The sequence below is a fragment of the Cupressus sempervirens genome, chromosome 11 (genome assembly GCF_028749045.1).
Source record: "Cupressus sempervirens isolate cs-2001-9-10 chromosome 11, ASM2874904v1, whole genome shotgun sequence".
Lineage (NCBI taxonomy): Eukaryota > Viridiplantae > Streptophyta > Pinopsida > Cupressales > Cupressaceae > Cupressus > Cupressus sempervirens.
In genome coordinates, this window is record NC_143128.1 from 467,411,242 (window position 1) to 467,434,148 (window position 22,907).

Sequence of the window (22,907 nt, forward strand, 5' to 3'; positions counted from 1 at the left end):
ATTTAATATTTGGTGATTGCTTATTCTCTCTGTTAAAAGCTTTCAGACATAGATTCTAAGTTGGCGGTTTTCAAAATCCCTCGCCTTTTAATATTTTATGCTCGTTCGACGACTTGCTGACTCCATATTAAAATAATGTTATGCTTCCCATGCTCCTCCGATCCCTCAAATTGTTTTGTATTTATATGTTTGGGAAAAGTCGGCTTGTTAGATTAATCGGTATAATCGGTTCTACGTTTATGAATTTATATAAGTTTAGTTAACTAGATTATTATTGTTTAGATATAATTTGTTTAATGTAAGAGTGGTAGTTATAAATGACTATTAATTGATACAATTGATCCATTTGTATTCTTGCAATATTTAATTAAAATATGAATTTTAGCATTCATTATTATATTCTATTGTGTACAGAATTTAATAGAATAAAACATTGTTATTATCTTATATTTATAATGATTGCTAATGTCTAGCTATCATGAGTATATTAATAATTATCTTATATATATTCATGTCATTTATTTAATTTGACCTCTGAGATTGGAGATATCACATATGGCTCGTGCTTATTGTATTCTTTGTAAACGAATGAATCAATGAGGCACATTCACTGGAGATGCTTATCATCCAAGACCCTTAAGTGTACTTGCAAACCAGAATTTTCTGTATACTGGAACTTTCTAGGAACAGCCTTTATTACAAGATGCCTGACGATCCAAGATGTGGATTTCACCGAGACTGGTTAATGTTGTTTTCAATTGGAACTCAAGATGTAATACAACCTTTCATCATATGGTCATCATATCATTTATTTCAGTAAGGACTACACAATGCAAATATAGCTACAGTAGTTTCTTTTCAAGATCTAATCTTTGCCTCTAGCATATAAAATTTCCCGCACAATCTTTTGCTCATCTGTAAATTTCATGTTCTTCATTTTAATGTCAGATGCATTTCATCAAAGTTACATTCTAACATCTCAATAATTTTGACTTTGGCCCATAAAGATGTAAGTTCAATTTCATTAAACATTAGTCATGTAAACTTATCAAGCAAATTTTAGATAAATTGTTCTGCATTTAGTTTTAATTTCTGATATCTTCAACAAGTTCACATATTCCATTTTTAAGATGTAAATGCGTGTCATTTGAGAAAACATCTAACAATTATCCCAGATGCAGTTCAGGGCTTATTTTCCGCATATTTTATCAGAAGTACCATTCTCTGGCTAAGAGATGCATCAGAAGACTAGCAACATTTTTGCCCAACCTTAAGTATACTTCCTTGCAAATCTACAACAGTGCAGGCATTGTGTGACATATGTGCATGCGTGCAACCTTGACTGTGTGCATGTGTTACCTAGAGAAATGTAACAATTTAGTATTATTAGAAGCAACACACCTTGTATCAGTGTAATAAGGTTTAAGCTGTAGAAAATCCCTCTCAAAAGCATCCTGATCTTCATTTTTAACACTAAGGACAACAGCATGCTCAAATATACCCCCTGCGGCATTAAAACAATTGATTTTGGCTTTCAGTTCTTTAAAAATGAACACAATGAGATTGTAATCTTGAAGCTTTCTACATCCACGTCAAACGAAGTATTTCTATTTACAAATATGTCAAAGGCAAAAAAATGTAAAGAAACACAAGATATAATACAGCATAGACGATTTTGATGCTCCAGATTATGCACCAGTTAGGTTGGCACAAAGATAGAAAGGATAGAAACATATATGAAATTAGCACAACAAACCAACACTCCATATTGCACAAAAAATGCACCAGAACAGAAGGGCAAGAAAGTAAGAGAGCATAACAATGGACTCAGAGCATTGATACAAAACTACATCAATCATAGAAGCTAGAATTTGGGGAAAAAATCCCAACTATACTTCAATTAATTGGGAATATGGATTTGTTTGGTCACATTAGTTTATGTGTGGCAGAGGCTTGATTTCATCTCAGATGGCCAGGTAGCAGAGGTATCTCTATAGCTATCTGTATAAACTTTTACTGTATATTTTAAAATGAAAGTGTCTATTACTGTATATACTTAGAAATATAATTAGAAATAATATCATAAACTTAAATAAACACAGTCTATAAATTTTTACTGTATAGATTATCTGTCTATAAAATATACACTATATACAAATATACAAATGCAAATACAGCCAATATACACTTACAATTTATACAGTTATACAATAATTGAAAGCCTATATACAAATTTATACAGTTACCGCATTTTCATTTACTGCCAGGCACTCCATATACAGTATATACAAATATCAGTTATACAATAATTGAAAGCCTATATACAAATTTATACAGTTACCGCATTTTCATTTACTGCCAGGCACTCCATATACAGTATATACAAATATAAGTTCTGTACAAAACTTATTGCCCTATTCAGTATAAAAAGTTAGAAAATAAATAGACAGTTAGATAAGATTAAGTTTAATATATAGTTGTACATAGAAATAAATTTGTATACTTTTGTATGTTGTAAAGTTTTATAGATATTATACAGTAAAGTTCATAAATGCATTACATGTTTCTGTATCCATTTGTGAAGTTTACATTTCAGTTTAATAATTTTTATACAATAAAGTTTCTGTATTTATAAAACTTCTACATTTTGTATAAATATATTTCTATATTTTTACTTTACTGTATAAAACTTATTAAATTTTACACACAAATGTATATTCTGTCTAAACTTTTAAACCAATAGTTTATGTATTCTGTATTTTTATAGAACTTTACATTTTATGGAATATTCTATATAAATAATATACACATATTCTATATTGAAAAAAAATTGCAGATTCTTGATAGCAATGCTGCATACGAAAGACTTTGCATGGACACAATACACATTGATTACTAGTACAAATAACCTTAAATACAATTGGTGTACCAATAACATCAGTAGTGGGATCTACCACTCCAAATGGACACCACAGCATGCACTGAATGCCCTGCAGATGTGACATACCAGGTCAAGAAAGCTCTTGAAGGAATTCCAGATAAAAGGTATAAACCGCAAGAACTGGGGTTGAAATAGGTTCAAGCTATACAGGTGTTATGAGGAATCAACTGAATGAAGAAGATGGTAGACGACAGGGTTTCAGAGAATTTGAGACTAATGGGAGAACGCCCACTACAGCACATGGCCCAGCCACGGGTGGAGGGAACATCAATTATTTCTTCAGACCTGGCCGTACACAAAGACCACATACCACTTTGGAGAGTACAGTGTTGAGGAAAACTGTCCATAATAGGCAATGAAGGTGATTTAAAAAAACAAATCTCCACTGCCTTGGCATTCCATTCTTGTAGATCTCCATATTGGCAAGCTATGATGGATGGCATTGCAACTGCAGGGTTTGGGTTTAAAGCCCCAACCAACAATTCGATGACGGTTGGTATGTTCAATGATGCAGTTAAAGATGTTCAGCATGGTGACCAGCATTGATTAGAGTGGGCTAGTAGTCGATGCACCATTATGTCAAATGGATGGGCAAATAGAGGGAATCTATTCCTTATCAAATTCCTTGTCTCTTATTGTGATAGAGGCACTGATATAGTTGAAATTTGTGGAAGCATCAAATGTAATGAAAATTGCAACTGAATTAATCAATATGTATGACTTAGTACTCATGGATGTGTGGCCACAGAATGTAGTTCAATTTATTACAGATAATGTTGCCGCTTGTGTTGCTATTACAAAACTACTGAAAGACAAGTACCCCTCCAGGTTCACCCCATCTGCACCACATTGGCCTTGATCTAACCCTAGAGGACATTGGAAAAATTGGATGAGTTAAGGAGGTATTGCAAAAAGCTTGCATGGTTGCCAAATTTATCTGCAATCATATGAGAGTTTTGAGTATAGGCTTGAGACACATGTTTATTTCAGCCGAGTGGATGGACTTAGGTTTCTGAGATCAATCGGACGATATGCAAGTTGCAGAAAACATATGTTGTATCAAGTTTTGGGAAGCAAATGAACAAGTACAGTTCTCAGAACCTCTAGTAAAAGTCTTGAGAATAGTGGATGGGGATAAATCCCCGATGAAATATTTGTATGAGGCCAAGGGGGTAATGAAGGATAGGTTAGAAAACGATGGAATGAGGTATCAGCCGTTATGGGACATGACGGATAGGAGATGCAAAGGACAGATGCACTCTCCTCTTCATGCTGCAGACTACTTCCTCCATTCCATCATTGTTCAACAACATTAATTTTACAGAGATTGATGTTGAGATCACACAAGGCTTACTTAAGTAGATGGATAAGGAAATCATGAGATTGATGTTGAGATCACACAAGGCCTCAAAATGATGTTGATGATGAAGTTGATGATGTTGTGATAATATTTTTGAGCCTTATTGGTAAACAGATTGTTCTTTTATATTATTACTCTTTATTACCCAATTAAGAACAATATCTGATCACAAACAGTTGGAAAGCCTTTTGTGAATAATTTAGCTTTCCTTTGAATTGATAGGTACAGCTCCCTAAAACAAATTTGCAATGAATTTTGTTTTCTTCCTAAACTACTTTGTGGTATGTTCTTAACTCGAGAACAGTAGAGGAATAACCGAGTTAGACCTAAATTAAATCCAACTCAGGCAGATAATAACTTCTCAATACTGAAACAGATTCATGTACCCATACATCTTATGAATCCATAAATCCATTCGCATAATCAACTGATACCAAACTAAGTCAAACTCAAATCTGAATTACAACTGATGAATCGGGAAAAACTAACAGAATCCTTTCTTCAAATGAATTATAACAATACTTATTACATTCATTTGTACTCTGGAAAACAAGGGAAATGAAACTCTGTTCTTCCTTAATTCTCTGCGATACAGAAAGGAAATACTAACTAATCACAATACGTACTGGAACGGAAAATGATTTGAAATAAAATACCATTCAATTGTCTCTGCAACAAACAGTACTTCACACCAAAATTTTTGCCAACCCTTCATTAATCCTTCAACTTCATACATATAGATTTTGAGAGATGACTGTTACAATAGGAATTTTAATCGATTCATCTTCTAAGGTGACAAATGGCAAGATGCCAGTTTGTCATATTACAAAATTTACAAAATTGGTAGGAGCTATAAAAGAAAGTGAAAAGGAAGCATCATTGAATCATTTAGACTTCTTTCCCTTTTCAACTTACGCCCTACATGCCTTAGCGGCAACTATAATGGGAACTAATTCCTCATGACTAGGCACGCGTACATTAGTGAATCTTAAGAGCCATTTGGAATGTTCTCAAGCCAATTCTTTCACAGAATTTAGATGTCCTGTCACTTCTTCAGCAACTACGTGTATGCATCCACCTAGTGTTTGTAGCTCTGTCACTCTGTTTTGAACGCTTAAAGCCATTCCTGACAAGTTACTTAAATACATGGAGAAGTTGTTCTTCATTATCTCTACTCCAATAAGGGCTCTCCCTTGACCACTAGTTTGTGGATCAATGTGTAATCCTTTCATTAGTTCAAATGCCCTATCTTGAGCTCTCTTCACTTTATCTTCTGTTTCCTTGAGTCCTTTTTCAGCTTCTTGAATCATCTCTAGCTTGAATTGCATACCCTGGAGCCATTCAAACAGGGGTTCAATTCCTTTCTTCAAAATCTTTACTTCAACCACCTCCTTTGCCTTCATCTGGATAATCATTTTTAGGAGAAAAATACACTCATCACATCTTGCTTTCTCCGCAGTCAAAGTGCGTTGATTAGACAAGATATTATCTTTCTTAATCTCCAATCGAAGTATAACATTCCCAATTTGATCAATCAGAACAACTCCATCTGCATTGAGTTTATCAATCCACTCTTTCCCAATCTAACCAAAACGTCCATCTTTCTGGAGCTGTGAGATGAAAGCTTGCACTTCCTCTGCTGTAGGATTTTCAGTAGCAGGCACACCAGTAATGGTTGCCAATGGAACAACTAGCTGCCTGATGAATCTTTTGAGTTCTTCTATCTCAGCTTTCATCTTAATCTTTGATAATTTGAGGTTTTCTAACTAACCTTCTATTATCTCATTGCTTGATCTCCATAAGCTAACTTTTGTATCATGTTTGGACTCTCCAAGATCAATTGAATGCAGAGTGAAGTCTTCAAGAGTCATCTCCTCAATCTGCCCTGCTTTATTTGGTTTTGCAATCTCCGTAGTCAAATGTTCGGTTTCTAGATCCTGCCCAAGTATGGACAAAGTTTTTTGCTTCTTAGCTTTTACTATGGCTGATCCAGAGTGTACCGCTTGAGACACAACATCCTTTGTAGGAACGCTTTCATCTTTCCTCTTTCTTTTTCTTTCTAAGGTATCTTCAAGCCAGGACTCCGTACCAATCACCTTAGAAGCCATTCCAAGTGACTCTATGCTGAACATTTTCTTCTTTACTGGAGTCATTGCTACTGTTGTTGCAAAGAAGGGGTTCTTCGGATCTTGAGAGAGGAGCCGAGCTGAACCCGAGACATTCTCTTCTTCTTGAGTTCTCTTTGCAGCTTCATCGGATTCAGTGGACTCGCTACTGTTGCTCTTATCATCTCCAATCTCTACTATCTGGATGGGAGAACCAGTCGGCTTCAAAATGGAAGCACCTGCAGATGGAGTAGGGCTATGATGAGGTGATGAAACTGGGGTAACACGGGGGGATGGAATTGGAGTAGCATGTGGAGATGGAGTTGGAGAGGTGTGAGGGGGCGAGGGTGGAGCAGTGGTTCCATCTTTCAGCTCTTCTGCCCCTTTTTCTTCATTACCAGCCTGAGCTCTAATCACTGGTAGAGAACCTCCTTGGCAAGTTGGAGCTATTGAAATATTATTCTCCGAGGGTTGATCACCTCCTCCCGCAGATTGAGCCGGCCCTTGAGTAGCCGAAGTTGTAACACTAGGTGTGGCGCTTTGAGAGGAAGTGGGAGTAGCAGTGGCTGGAGAAGCTTGAGTAGTCTTGCTCCTGCTCCAGCTTTTTTTCGCTGTCCACTCAACCCATTTCCTAGTCCTCTTGATGATCCGGGCCATCATAACATCAATATCTTCTTCTATGTTTACACACGGCTCAGAGCTGATTAGGATGTTTCTCAATTTGGTCAAATATGTATTACTATACATATTTTGCCCATCATCTTCTAGCCCTTCCACATCCAACTCAATGCCATAGGTCTTTATTTGATCTACTGTGAGTCTAGCAAAGGCATAGTCTCGGCTCTCTAGCTCATCTCTGCAATCAGCCCAGTAATCTTCTATAGTAGTTACATGTTTGATGATGCTTCCAATTTGAAGCACATCTCTAGCATACCCATTTGAATCAAACATGGGCCTTATCACTTCATACTCCTCCAGTCTGTATCTGTTCTCGAATGCTTTGAGTATGTTCTTTGCATCAGATCTGGATTCACAACTATAAGCTCCAACTTTTATGGGGAATTCATACCCCTTCTTTCTCAAACTGGCGCTCAGCACGTTTACTTGGATAGCTTGCCTAACGATCTCAATGAGTACGATCATATCATCCGGATATCTAGGTAGCTTCAGGGGAAATCCGTCAAACACTGCAAGAGGCAAATAAGAGAAAGATGAGAATTGAATAAAATAACAGCCAAATTGGCTGATGATCGTCATTGCTTCTGGGCTGAACCTCTGCTCCGAACACCCTTGGAGTTCCCTGTACATTCTCATAGTGAATGCATAATTAACCCGAAGATACTCCGCATAGCTATTCTGTAACTGCAAGCATGGATAAAACTCATAGCTTTTTACGTCTTCGGGAAAATTCTCTATTCTGGGGAGCCCCGGCCACAATTGTAGGGAAGCCAACATGTATATCAAGAAAGATGACATATAAAATGAATTATAAAACTTAGCTGCACTGAGAGCCCTAGAAAGATATTCACTAACTTCAAACGCCCAGTCAACGTACTGTGTGTCTGAGCAGATAATTTGCACCATAAAGAAGTATTGTTCTATAAAATTGAGTGCTTCTACCTCACCTTTTAGTCAATGCAAGAGGACCAAAATATCCACAATTTCGGGCTTAAGATCCATGCCAAACAGGGTTTTAGGGACCTTACTTTTTGCTCCCCTGGGCTTTTGGAACCAGGAGTTCATGATCTCCTTTCGCCACACCATCTTCCTCGAGGAGAATTCGAACATGGCTCCTTCGATTGTTAGCTCAGAGAACTCCTCTCGTTCTAGAATCCGCAGAGAGTTCACCACCGCTTGCCTATCAATTGAAATCAATACCGTTTGATCAGGCAATAGGATCTGCTTGGTGTTCGGGTTGTAATGATTGATACATTCCACAATTGGCTCCAGAGCTTGTACTGCAACAGGAAACCCGGTTGCTTCCACCAGTCCACTTCCTCTGAGTTTCTCCATTATAGGGTGAATCGGCTCAGTTCTCAGCCTTCTCTGAAAATCTTGCATATCAAAAAAATGTACTGAAGTATCAGAGATACTCTGCCATGTTGACTTGATTCCTCCCAGCCCATCAAAACCAGAGAATCTTGATGCCATCCTGCCTGATATAGAATGATAGAAATTCAACAATTGTGATCATGTAAAGAAACGAACCCTAAACTTTGAAGTTTTTCGGAAGCACTATTCAATATAACAGTATAACAGTAAAGCAGTGATTTGAATTTCTGTTAGATTCTTCTTTATATGAAAACCTTTAATCTACTCGTTAAATTCTACAATCCGCACCACACAAGCAAATTTAAGGACAAATCCGTTGGATTAGTAAATGTAAGGGTTCTAACGGCTTTCTCTTTGTCATTTCACAGTTTCTGTTGGCCTAACGGTAACTCTCCTTTATTACTGACTTACCTTTCCATTTTCACCCAGTTTCGGAAAAACAAGAAAGGAGTACTCCCTAGGGAAAATCCACTTGGCTAGATTCTTCTCAAAATATCCTTACAAATTTAACTAATTTGCTTCCATTTTTGTCCCAACACATCTTGTGATCATTTCAAACACTTACCGTGCTTGCAATGGCGATTTTTCCTTAGATGAGGAAAATTGCCCTCAAGGGTAGAAAACCCGCAATGGAGAAGGCGATTTCCATTTTTCCGCTTATGCTTTTGCTTTACCTTTTCTACCTTAAGCGCTTTACTATAAGCCTTCGAAAAACATAAAAAGGGCTTTGCAAGCGAAAAATGGGGTCCACTAGTAACTTTACCCTTCTATTTAAGCCTTTTCAGAAAACTTAGTTCTTGGTTCGAAACCTGCCAAAGGAGAAGCTATTTCTGAGTTTTCTGTCGATGCTTATTCTAATCATCCTAGTGAGTTCTGAGTGATTCCCACTATGAAAACATGATAATACTTGAATGATCCATCCATATTATGACTCACCTTTCCTTGTTTCAGCCTACAAATAGCATTTATAGATCTCTGCGGAGTTTCACCTTCGGGGTGCAAAAACCCGCTAAGGAGAAGAAGAAACTTGATTTTCCGCCAATTCAACTTTCTTTATACTCGGATCAAATGAGCTGCAAGTAAATTCATTTGAGGTAGCATTTTTCAAGAATCTCCATCAAGTAAGGATCTAGACTACCCACATGACTCAAAACTATAAGGAACACCAACCCGGCTATATAATGCGGGAAAAGGAAAAAGATGGAAACCCGATGGAGAAACTTAACACTTGAGGAAGGAAGGACCAACTGACTCGACCGGACTAATCACAATACGAGTTAAATCATTCACTTTGCAAAATTGGAATATGGTTAAAAAGTGGGGCAACAAGCCTTAAGATTTGGAATTCATACAAAAGGCCAACTTTTTGAGTAATGTTCTTTAAGGACTTAGGTCAAGGACTTCCCCAAGGCCTCCTGGCCCCTAGCACGTCATTGACTACATTCGAGTTTTGGAACTCTGTACTAAGGTTGACTTTGGACAAAGTCACAAACCATATTGTAATTGATATTTTGATAGTTGTCTCCATCTCGTTATCTTTTATGCTATTGTGGTATGTTTTGTGCAATGTATCAGTGATATGGACACTAACGATGAATTTTTCAAAAAATCCTACTCCTCAAGTTTGCTGACTGTTATCAAAACGATTTATGCTTCTATGATATCAATAGCTATGTTTTTAGGATGGTGACATGTAATTTAGTGAACAAAAAAAGGATTTCAAAGACAGAAAAAACCACTAAATAAATTTGAAATACAAGAGAGTTGACAAAATGCATATATTTAGCTTTACAAATCCATAATTACTGATTTATTAAATTCAAACTACGATACCAGTGTGTCATGTTTTCTGGGGGATGCGGGTGTTGATGTACGCAAATGCGTGAATGTTTTTGGGTTCTGCATGGAGGTGGGCAGGAAGCATAATCCCTGCTTGCAGATGCATAAGGGATGCTTGGGAAAGCATCCACAGAGCATCGGTCAAGCATGCGGGACAATCCACTACGCATCCAGTTGTTTTGAGTGCCATGTCTGATTGACTGAATTTGATTTGGGAATCTTGAGCCTTGACTCTTGATTGATCAACACTGAACCATGAACCATGTTTTGATTTTGTAATTTGAATTGCATTGGAATCCTGAACTTGAGTAATTTACTAATTTGACATTACTATAATTTCAATTTGAATATGTTAACTGCTATGGAAAGCTTTATTTTTGTATATTTCTTACATTTTTTTGCATACATAAATTATAGTATACATACATACATACATATATATATAATAGATAAGTTTCTATTATTAATTAATAATTATCTATTTGTAATCTATTGTAAACATTAGAATATTTTTAATATTAGTTACTCTATAGTTATCTGTTAGCTTTCTTTTAGCTAGAATAGAATGTTTCATAGTCTTTACAATCGTTTCCTAAGGAAAAACATTGTTTTATTCTCTTGTATATATTGACCTCTTGGTCTCTGTTAATATCAAGCAAGTATTTTACCAATTACATCGTAGTATGGTATCAGAGCCACTTCTTTAAAAAAAATTGAAAGTCATAATTTCTTTTCTGAAATTATCAGACCCTATTTTCCATATTATTTTTCTTAGGTATTTGCTTTGAACTAGGGTTTTTCTGAGAATATTGACCATCAATATTCACTTTTTTTTTTTGGTTGTTTTTGAAAAAACATTGTTTCTGGGCATTTTTGTCCATTTTTTCTGCACACCTAGGGCTCGAAGTGATGCCAAGGGTTTCTTAAAACCCATTAGTAACAGATTCGCGCCCAGAAACTATGTTTTTTGCTGCAAATTCACCATTGATTTCAAGCTTTTTTCAGCCCAGGACATTCTTGCCCGAAACCCTAATTTGTGTGCTTGAAAAAGAAATTCTTACAAAGTCTTGATGGGTTTTTCGAGAGCTCAACAAGATTGTCAAATTTTCAAGGTGCCTAGATTTTGTGCCTTGATTTTTGGGCCAACAGATATGAAAATTGATAGGATTTTTTTTTTGGTTTTTCGAGCTCTCTTATGGGTACCCCTACAATTTTTCTAGGTCTTCCAATTTTTGCCTCAAAGTATGTGCCTTCACGAACTTCCATATTTTTTGATTGAAAAACATGCTATGGCATCTCTGACTAATATTTTGCTCAAGAGCAATTCAAAATTCAGTGATTGGAATTATGGCACTTGGAAGCAACAAATAACAGCAATTTTTGAATATCGAAATACTAATAAAATTGTTTTGGGTGTTACACGGTGTCTAACTGCCCTGTAACTAATCAAGATACATGGGATCTAAATAATCAGGAGGGGGTGATGCTTCTCAAATTCTCTATAGCTGATGATCAGCTCTCTCATATTCCATCCGGCAAGACAGCTAGGGAGATATGGGCACATCTGAAGATTCGTCATGAGACTTCTGACAAAAGAAAAGCTTTCTTTTTTAAGAACACTCTATTTTCTATTATCATGGATGAGCGAACATCGCTCTAGGCTCAGCTGAATAGGATTCAAAAAATCTATGATCAATTGCTTGCCATTGGTCGCAAGATGGAGGAAGAGGACATTGTGGTCATCACTCTCAGTAGTTTACCCAAGTCCTATGAGCATTTTATCGAGACTCTCAACATCAATTCTTCTAGTGTTAATCTGAAATTCACAAATTATTACACACTCCCTTCAGCAAGATTAGTGGAAATAACAGTTCGGTAACAATTCCATCTGCACCTCCCCAGAGCAAGCCTTTATTTCTAAATCCTTTTAGAAGGATAAAGGTAAGTGCCAACAGTCTTCTCAGCAGAAGTCCTTTGCTCCAACTTCAAAAGGCTCTCGGAAGAACATTTAATGCAACTATTGCCACAAGTTTGGTCACATGAAGATTGAATGTAGGAAATGCTTAGTTGTCCAATCTAAGCAATCAAGTTCGCAGCCCAACCCAAATCGAACAGTGCAGAGTACACTGAGTAGACAGAATCTGTCTTTTACGCCTTCATAGCTAAAAGACCTACAGATCATGGGTAGTCATCTATCTAGTACATTGATTCAGGTGCCTCTCGTCACCTCACCCACCATAAAGACTGGTTCACTGACTACCAGCCTTATTCAGATTTTGTTATGTTTGGTGGCAGAGAATAGTACATAGTTGTCAGCAAAGGCAACATTCAGATTCAATCTGCTGGGAGGAATCTCATTTTCCTCAATGTGTCCTACGTTCCAGGGATGGAACTAATCTACTCTCAGTCAATCAATTGCTACGACATTCTCCACAATTGGATGTCACCTTTAATTCACATCAGTGTACCATCATTGATAGGGCGACTCAGTCTATTGTTGCAATGGGTCTTGAGGATCATGATCTTTTCCGACATTAATTAATCTGGTGAGTCTCGAGACTTAGCTATGGCTGCTCAATGGTCTTCCATTAGCACAGTTTGGCATCAACAGTATACACACTTAAATGTGCATTATCTCTCTCAACTTCCTCGGGAAGAGCTTGTCCTCAGTTTGCCAGAGATTCAAACCCAGCAACTTGGAGTTTGTGATGCATGCTAGGCTAGGAAGCAACATCACACACCTTTCACTAGTGGCAGTTCATGGCGAGCTTCTCAAGTACTTCAGCTTGTTCATGCCAATATCTACGACCCTATGGCCACTCCTTTTGTTCTTGGGTCCAGGTATTTTCTATTGTTTGTTGATGATTTGAGTAGTAAAATGTGGGTATATTTTTTTTGTTAAAAAGAAATCAAATGAGTTTCCTGTATTTCAAAAGTTCTGTTGAAAAAGAGTTTGGGAAATGTATTATTACTCTTAGGACAATGGAGGGGAATTTGTTCTAATGAATTCTCTAGCTTCTTGGATGCTCATGGCATCACATGCTAGTTAACCACACCCCATACACCACAACAAAAGAGTGTAGTTGAACATTAGAGCAAAACAATCACTAAGATGGCTCGCTCCATACTCGAAAACAGATATGCTTCGAAGAAATTATGGGCAGAAGTAGTTAACACTGCAGTTTATCTTTTGAATTAGTCACCCACAGTGGTAGTCAAAGGTAAGACTCTGAAAGAGGCCTGGTCAAGTCGCAAGCCCAGAATCAGTCATCTGAAATTTTTGGCTCCTTTGCTTTTGTTTGGATCTCTGATACGTCCCGCACCAAGTTGGATGCCAAGAGTCAAAAACTCATGCTTGCTAGATACAGTAGTCTTCACAAAGCCTAACACTTGATTGACACTGAGACAATCATGATGTAGTCTTTGATGAGCAGTGAAGACCATTCATGCATGTTTCTCCTGTTCTTGATCCAGCAGACCAACCTATGCAGGCTCATGATTTAGGAGTTAGACTTCCATTAGGTCCACCTGATGGGAGGGCTCCAGTAACTCTTGTAGCTCCAATTAAACCAATGATCCCTGTACAGACACCTCCATCTTCTCCAATAGGATCACCGAGATTTCTAGATGCTTCACTTGAGTTTGATCCACATACTTTAGATGAGGAACCTGATCATAGAGCATCTCCTGATACTAATGTTGGTCATTCTCCTCTCTGACCTAAGTGGTGGACTAAGACACTTGTTGATCGTCTTGATGATGATCTCATTGATGGAAGGACTACTCAAAAAAAGAGCAAACCTACAGAATCTTTTAACTTTGCTCTCATAGCCAACATTCAAAATGTGTTTGAACCTCAAACATATTTTGAGGCTAAAGGAATTCCAAAGTGGGAACATGCCATGACATCTGAACCCCAGAGTCTGCTAAAGAATAACACCTAGGTCCTTTCTAATCTTCCACCAAGGTAGAAACCCATTGGCTACAAATGGGTTTACAAAATCAAATACAGATCTGAGTGTACTTTGGATAAGTATAAAGCTCGTTTAGTTGCAAAGGATTTTTCTCAATGTTAGGGTGCCTCTTTTTTGTTTCCTTGATTTTCCTTTACATTGATCTTCTGCCAATGTTTTTCCTCTAAGTAGCCGGTTCGGATTCCTGTACGGATGAGGGTTCAAGAATCTGGTTCAAAATTTGTCCATTTTTTTTTGCTTGGGTTTGGGTTCGTTTTGGGTTCATCTTTAAAAGATTATATACATATATACATATATATATATATATAAACATTAGTTTATATATATTTATAACATTATTTAATGTTAGTTAAATGTCTTATAAACTAATATTATTTAGTTAATCATAGTAAATTATTATTATTAAATTAATCGTAATAAACTATTATTATTTAATATTAGTTGATATACCAATTACATATTTTATAATTTTAATTGCAAACCTTGTTAATTATTAGGTGAGAGGACATTGTTATATACAAGAAGGAACAATTTTATATTGACCACAAGAAAATTCTATTTTGGTCTTTACATTCTATCTTTCGGAACTGCAACTGAGGTAGAGTGCTTCAACCAATGGAATTAATGGTCTAAGTGCAGTAGCCCGGATCCTTATCTCTGATTATTTCAGCATCCAATCTCTTCCTGAATTACACAGAAAATATCCTAGATGGCAATGCATCTGTTGATAGAGATGTTGAGCCGGAAATACACAGAGCAAGCTTACATGCGTGAGTTGTCCTGCCCATTGCCAAAAGTTGGTTTGTCAACGAATTATGAATAGCGGGCCTGCCGCCTGAGTCACTTGAAAATAAGGAAAAGAATAGAGAGTCTTTGACAAACAATGGAGGCCAAACACAATAGAGGCAAGGGTGAGTACAATGCAAAGAAATAAATGTTGTGTACCACAGTAATCTTTTAGGTTTTGATTTTGCATATAACAAATGTTGCAAAGCTTTATTATTGTGGACAGAAGGTATTCCTCGTATTTATCTGAAGTCGCTACAATTTCTCTTTGGGCTCATGCGGGAATTAAGTCATCCAAATGCGCTGGAAATTCGTGCAGGGTTCCATAGCAGAATTTGGTACAAATGTCTCCATAAAATACCGACTTTGCATTGAAATCGAACCGACTTCGAATTCAGAGCAAACAGCATCTTGACTTTGGAGTTACAGAGGTGAATGTGGTAACTTAGGTTTTCCTAGAATGATCACCAAGAATTCCCAACCTACTGGGAACATCTGCACATCCATCCCTATTATACCAAACATTTTATTTTAAGGACAATACTGGATAGCCCAGGGATATCATGATTCATGACAAGTCCATTTTCCACAAACTAACATAAAACATTCTCCAGCAACCAAGCACAATTCGCAAACAATTTCAGTGATATTAAACTGAAAGGGTAATTTTTATTGTTTCAATCTTATGATTATTGAGCTGGGTTTTTAATTAAAAATTATAATGTTGTTCTTAGTTAAACTAAAAACTGCACTAAAGGGGGAGCCTGCACTTTTTTAAGGAGGTGATTCTTGTTGAAGATGGTAGCTGCGATAGAGATCTTTATCTCTGGAAATATGAACGTTATTATCGTTATTGTTACGTTTAGCTAAAAAAGACACTTAAGTTTTAATTTGTAATATTAAATGTAAATCACATGCGTCATTCTCATGCATTGAGGCATGAATATTCAAAGAGTCATTTATAGGAGTTATAGGAATCTCAAGAGACCTTTCGGTTATCATGTAAAGAGTCTCCTATTGTTACATATTTGCATCATGCAAAGGATATTGTACACTCAAATTTCATTATCAATAAAGATATGTTTTGTCGTGTGGCTGGGATTTTCCCTTCATTCTAGAAGGGTTTTCTCAGGATATTTCTGATGTTCCTTGTTTCAGTTTTGTCTTTTGCTTATTGCTGGTTATCTTTATGCATTTCTGGGCTATAGATTTAACATGGTATCAGAGCTATGGTCCCAGGTTTGATATCAGCAATGAAAGAATCTACCTCTAGTGGTTGTCGCTCAAGCTATGGTCATGATCGTATCTTTTTTCAGTCTTATTATCTTCGTTATGTTGGCCCTTGTGGCTCATATCTTCATTGTTGTCCTTGCTTCTTTCTCTTTCATATGATATGTGATTGTTTATTTCATATGTTGTTTTATTATCAGGCATCACTGTTAATGATGACATTGACCTTTAATCTAGGTGACAATTCTCATTTATTATTCTTTACGAGAGTTTGTCATGTGTAAAGTCTTTTGTATGCCATGTTTTCGCTCTCGGATGCCTTGTGTATGTAGGGTTGTGGTTTTTTTATGTAAACCAAGCAATATTTTCAGTTCTATGAATGAGCATTGCATGCTCTGTGTATGATCAGTAGTCTGATGCTTTTTCTCGGTTGTGGTTGTGGTCTCACACTGGCATTACCCCTCTATAGTCATTGGAAGTTGACATTTCTGAGAAAATTTTGGTACTTGCAACTGTACTCTGTCTGAGACTATGTTACCCCAAGTTTCCGGGACAAGGGGACGGGGGGACAGGGAAACGGGTTTCCGGAACTCTTTTTTTTTTTTTGCAGGAATAGGGGACGGCAGGGGACAGCTATATATATATATCTGAATTTTCAAAAATATTCATCAATTCTACATTCATCACAGCAACATCAAACATTGATTCATCAATGATCATAGGGCATAGCAATCAGCATCTAATTGAGTCGTCATAGAAAATCAAAATTCTAAATAGCATCATTTTCAATTATCTAAGAAAATTCAAATAATCACTTTCAATCATCATCTAAGTACTTACAATACCATTAGTAAGTCATGAAATGAATCAAATGAAAAACATCAACTTTCAACAAAATGAAAACATTGAAAAGTTAAGACTTAAACAATTAAACTTTTAAATTAAACCATAAAATATAAAGAGATCTGTATGATATCCGTGGGGATAATGGATCATGTAACAGCCGAAGTATACAGTTATTATTATTATTAATGGACGCAAGGTTATGATTATATATAATAAAACATTAAGATAGGAAATGAAAACATTGAGTTATTATTATATTAACAAACCTAAGTCTATATAAAAAACATTAAAAAAAAAAATTTTAATATATTTGAAGTTGCGGGGTTCGCAAGTGGCTTATTTATTTTTTGTGGTAAAAATCGAAAACGTTTTTAGAAGTCCTGAAAACCTCTAGGAAACGAAAATGCAATCCCCGGGACAGTCAACAAGTTTCTAAAACTCGTTGATCGTTTCCTATGTTTCAAGGACACGTTTCCAATTTTCCTATCTAGATGGGGACGGCTTGGAAACGTTTCCTACCGTCCCCCCGTCCTTGAAACCGTCCCCGTTTCCGAAACTTGAGTCTTAGAGGTGGAAACGCGTTTCCAGGTAACATAGGTTTGAGATAAGTTGAAATTCAATTTTTTTTCCATATTCCCTAAGGTCTCTGTGTTCTTTTGTTGCTAGCCTGCATGCCTGATTCGAATTATAATGAGAACTTTGTATTTTTTTTAGCGTTGTTCTATATTTTCTTTGGGATGTTTGTTACAAAAATCATTATTGCATGATATTGGTATTTTCGTTGCTGAGTCTTCTCTCACGTCATCGCTCAACACTTCACTTGATTAGTTGTTTTTTGCTATGCCGTTTTCTTGTAAAGTACATTCACTCCTTCAGGCAGTTATTATTAATCACCCCTCTGTGCCACGTGGTTCCTATCTCATAATTATGGAGTATTTTGTGTGACGGGAGTCGCAAAAGGCAATATTATTCTCTGAAGAAATTAAAGTCCATTTTTTATCATCACCGAAAGGGAGAGGAGGCGAAAATTTTATTGGGCTATGAAGAGTGTTGTTGACAATGACATTTGCAACGGCAATGGCGTCAATCCGTGTATCTTGTCTACAGCAAAGTATTGTTGGATTTTCGAACCCTAAAGTGAACTCTACTCGTATTTCAACCGCATTTGTCAAGCCACTCAAAAGCAGGATTCCTTTCTTTTCCCCGCTCAAGTTGAGCGACAATGGCTTCTCGAGGCTTGCTGTGAAGAGAGACCGTGTTGAATCCCAACCCTCTTTCACACTGACAGTCGTTCCACCTCAGTCGAAGAATAATCTCGTCTTCCTCCTATAGGCAGTTTCACAAAGGCAATTCCTATAAGCGGTTTTCCCCAAAGCAGTATATTATAGTATCTGCTTCTATTATACTGAATATGTTGTAAGCGCTAAGAAATTCTCAAGCAAGTAGACGTATTGCCGAAACTCGCGTTTAAATCTGGTATTTTGTGTGAAAAGTGTTGATTATAACTTCTTTGTTATCAGTGATATTGTATATTGGAGAAGATAGTTTTCTTTTTTGTGAAGTTGTAGGAGGATGGATTGGCACCAAAAATCAAGATAAGTACTCTATTTTGTATTTTTATTATAAATCTTGAAATAAGTATGGTTTTAAGCATTAGAGAGAAATTTTGTCCATATTCTTTTATGATATTTGCTTATAATCAAATATTGAGGAGTAATTTATGATTATTTTTGTGTAAAACTCTGAGTTTTGTAACCTCTGATTTTGATTTTTTAAGGATGGATACTTGAGGAAGCCATTTTTAGCAATGAGAGGACTATCCTAGCTGAAAGATGAATCACTCAAATTATTCTTTTAGGATTATAATGGAGTTCGCTGAAGAAATTTATTCAAGAAAATAAATGTCTCTTGATGACATGCATGGTGTTTTCTTGCAACTTATTTTTGAGTTATCATTTCACTAGGAATAGTGAATATTCTAATATTGATTCCTATTAGAATTGTCATTAATGTCTACTTTCGTTGCAAAAGAAAAGCAATTATTAATAGGGAGATGTTTTTAGCTTCATAGGGAGGCTACATAAGAGGGAGTGCTAATGGAATCCCCACCACTCTCATATATGCTTGTGATGCTTATAGGATTTGTAAAATTTGAGACTTAAATGAAACTAAGTCTTGTTTTTATGCATATTTCTATACTCGTGTAAATAAATTTGTAAGATCAGCTATGATAACTCTTTCACTATGCGATAGTGAACATCATGTTGAGATAGTCCATGTGTCATCACGTTGAGAAACTTCGTGATGGGAGTTGGATGTCATGTTGAGAGATTCCATGACAGTTCACGTTGAGAGAGTCCGTGAATAAAGGCTTAGCTGTGAGTCTTACAAATCTTTTCATGTTGAGTAATTCTATGAATGTGATTAATTGTTACAAGTTTTCATGTTGAGAGATTCCATGAATGTGATTAATTTGTTACAAAGTTTCATATTGAGAGATTCCATGAATGTGATTGATTGTTATAGTTTTCATGAATCTAATAGGATATATGAGATAAAATTTCATCATTAACATTTTGGTTGCAATCTTGTGTGATTGTTCAGCTAAAGATCTCTCTCTGGCTAAGAGGGAGTGTTGAAGATGGTAGCTGCAATAGAGATCTTTATCTCTGGAAATATGAACGTTATTATCGTTATTGTTATGTTCAGCTGAAAAAGACACTAACGTTTCAATTTGTAATGTTAAATGTAAATGACATGTGTCATTCTCATGCATTGAGGCATGATTATTTGAAGAGTCATAATTAATTATAGGAGTTATAGGAATCTCAAGAGACCTTTCGGTTATCATGTGAAGAGTCTCCTATTGTTATATATTTGCATCATGCAAAGGATATTGTACACTCGAATTTCATTATCAATAAAGATATGTTTTGTTGTGTGGCTGGGTTTGTCCTTTCATTCTAGAAGGGTTTTCCCAAGATATTTCTGATGTTCCTTGTTTCAGTTTTGTCTTCTGCTTATTGCTGGTTATCTTTATACATTTCTGGGCTGTAGATTTAACAATTCTCTCAGGATGATCACATACATCCCCTATGCTGGGAATGTCTGTGCATCCATTTTAGATTTTTTAAATTAAAACTAAAACGCTATTTTTATTTGTACTAAAAACTGCATTAGAGTTGGAGCCCTACTTTTTAATGTCTTTATTGTGTTCTTTTGGTGGTGACTCCCACAGTATGATGAACAGACATCCCCAACATGTTGTTGATGTCTGTATGTCCCTGGCAGACTGGAGATGCCTGGAAACCCTAACCTTTTTTAGCATTCCTAGAGTGTCCAGGGACACCATAGTGCCTCCTCTTGTAATCATTTGAACCTAACATCCCCAACAACATTCACAAATTAGTTAAAACCCACTTTTTATTACAGAAACTTGCTAAATGGAAAGGAGCGTGTCAGAGGCAGCAGCAGAGATAGCCTCATCCATCAGGTAAGGCCCAAAATGGCAGGGGATGCACCTCAATGGAACAATGTATCAGAGATGGTGAGACGACAAATAACCAGATTGTGATTCAGAAGCAGATTGTTGGGATTAAAACAGTACAAATGCAGCCCAAATATAGGAGAAAAGAATTTCTGAATAACAACCAGATGTCCATCCATGCAAAATCAAAATGAATTGTTGTTAATGAGGCCAATTATATGGTTAGTTCACCCTAGTTTCCTGATTTACTACATGCTTAAAAAGATTAAAGAAATTTTTTTTAAAAAAGGTAAAGCATTTAATGTCAGAGTAGTTACTTGCTAAAGTCAGTTCCTGGACTGCTGTAGGTGATTCCTGATACAAAGGAGGAAGGCTTGGAATCTCTGTCAACAGAACCTGCATGATCAATTGAAGACATCCAGTATAGCTCTACAATTAGTCCTGTCATAACAATGTATAATTTTTACAATAGATCAAAACAAAATTTAAACAAAACAGATTCATCAATATTTACCAAGCAACAAGATATGTAAGAGAATACTTCTGCATCAAGATACAAAAGGTCTGGAAACATATATTAAGAAGCTGACCGATCTACTTCAGTACAAGAAACAGATTTCCAACTCTATAAAACAATATAAAATGGAAAAGAACTTGGAAATTTGACACATTTACAGTAGCCTAAAAGTATTAATCTAAGTAAATAGTTATACAAGAAATGGAACCTCAAATCCATTTAACTATGTGAAACAAAGAAACGCCACTTAAAGCCTGACAGCTACAACAGCTAGAAAGTGCCCAAGAGTAGAAAAGGCCTCACTCAAAACCCATCTGACACCCAAACAAAGTACAGATAAATAACAACATTACTCTCATAAAAAGTTGAATTTTAATCAATCACAGTTGTTAAAAAGTGACCCTTAATACGTACACATATAGACCCATGTCATAACCTCACATGAGACTGGGTCTTTATAAACTATATTGCAGCACTAAATAATTTTGTTTGTATAATAATTAAAATACGCTGTGACAAATCCAAGAAGAATGACTAACAAAAAAAAAAAAATCTTGATTGAGGGAACTTATGAACGAAATCCAAATAATGGAAATTTCTTTAAGAGTGCCAACTGAGGTTTGTTAAGACAGCGCTCAACTTTAAAAGGGTGTGACAAGAAGGGTGTGACTCTTGCCGAGGGAAAGGGATGTTGTGATAAGATAACTCTCATCCAAGAGAGGCATCGAATGAAGAAGAAAGAATAAACAAAATAAGTAATCTGATTTGTCTAAGAGCATAAGTAGATATCCAATAGCAGCAAAATTGCAAATAGATAAAAGATAATTTCTGTGAATAAAGTTAAATTATAGGCATGCATGTACGTGTTCATCCCATGGCAATATTCACAACAATTGTTAAATTTTATGAGAAATCTAAATGTGTCTCTTATTTGTATGCAAATAAGAAATCATTTAATAATCCATTTTGAATTTAGACTTGCAATTAGAGAGGATGCCCAGCCTTCCAAGTTCACGAGACCCATATATGCCACCACAAGATGAAAGTTATGCTCATGGGCCTCGGGGCGTAGAGTGACCTTGGGCTTGAAGTCCCATCCAGTACGCCACCTTGGGATGGAATGGACAGACAGCCTTCCATGCCCATGGGTTTAGAGGTGGAATGCAAGACCAGCCTTCCATGCTCCCAGCCTCCAAGTTAAATTGAGGGATGGAAGGGCGGCATACCTTCCATGCTCTCACAGCACAAGGGCAACTAGCCTTGAGACTCTGGTTTGCAAACATTTGAACAAATTCCTAATAAGGTTATTATGGGACAGGATGGAATGGACAGACAGCACTCCATGCCCATGGGCCTAGAGGTGGAATACAAGAACAGCCTTCCATGATCTTGAGCTTGAACAAGGACTGCCAGCCTCCAAGTTAAATTGAGGGATGGAAGAGCAGCGTACCTTCCATGCTCTCACAGTACAAGGGCAACTAGCCTTGAGACTGTGGTTTGCAAACATTTAAACAAATTCTCAATAAGATTATTATGGGACAGGATGGAATGGACGGACAGCATTCCATGCCCATGGGCCTAGAGGTGGAATGCAAGAACAGCCTTCCATGATCTTGGGCTTGAACAAGGACTGCCAGCCTCCAAGTTAGATTGAGGGATGGAAGGGCGGTATACCTTCCATGCTCTCACAGTACAAGGGCAACTAGCTTTGAGACTGCGGTTTTCAAACATTTGAACAAATTCCCAAAAAGGTTATTATGGGAATCCACA

At 36.6% G+C, this 22,907-nt stretch overlaps 1 protein-coding gene across 1 annotated transcript in view; it reads right to left on the reverse strand.

Annotated features, from left to right (window-relative positions):
* RPN12A (regulatory particle non-ATPase 12A) overlaps nt 1-22,907 on the reverse strand; it is a 47,970-nt gene that overhangs the window by 19,473 nt on the left and 5,590 nt on the right. The window contains exons 3-4 of the mRNA XM_089811788.1: nt 20,938-21,016; nt 1,402-1,504 (exon numbers count right to left, since the gene is read on the reverse strand). Of these exons, the coding sequence (XP_089667914.1) occupies nt 1,402-1,504; nt 20,938-21,016 (182 nt within the window). The remainder of the gene's footprint in view (nt 1-1,401; nt 1,505-20,937; nt 21,017-22,907) is intronic.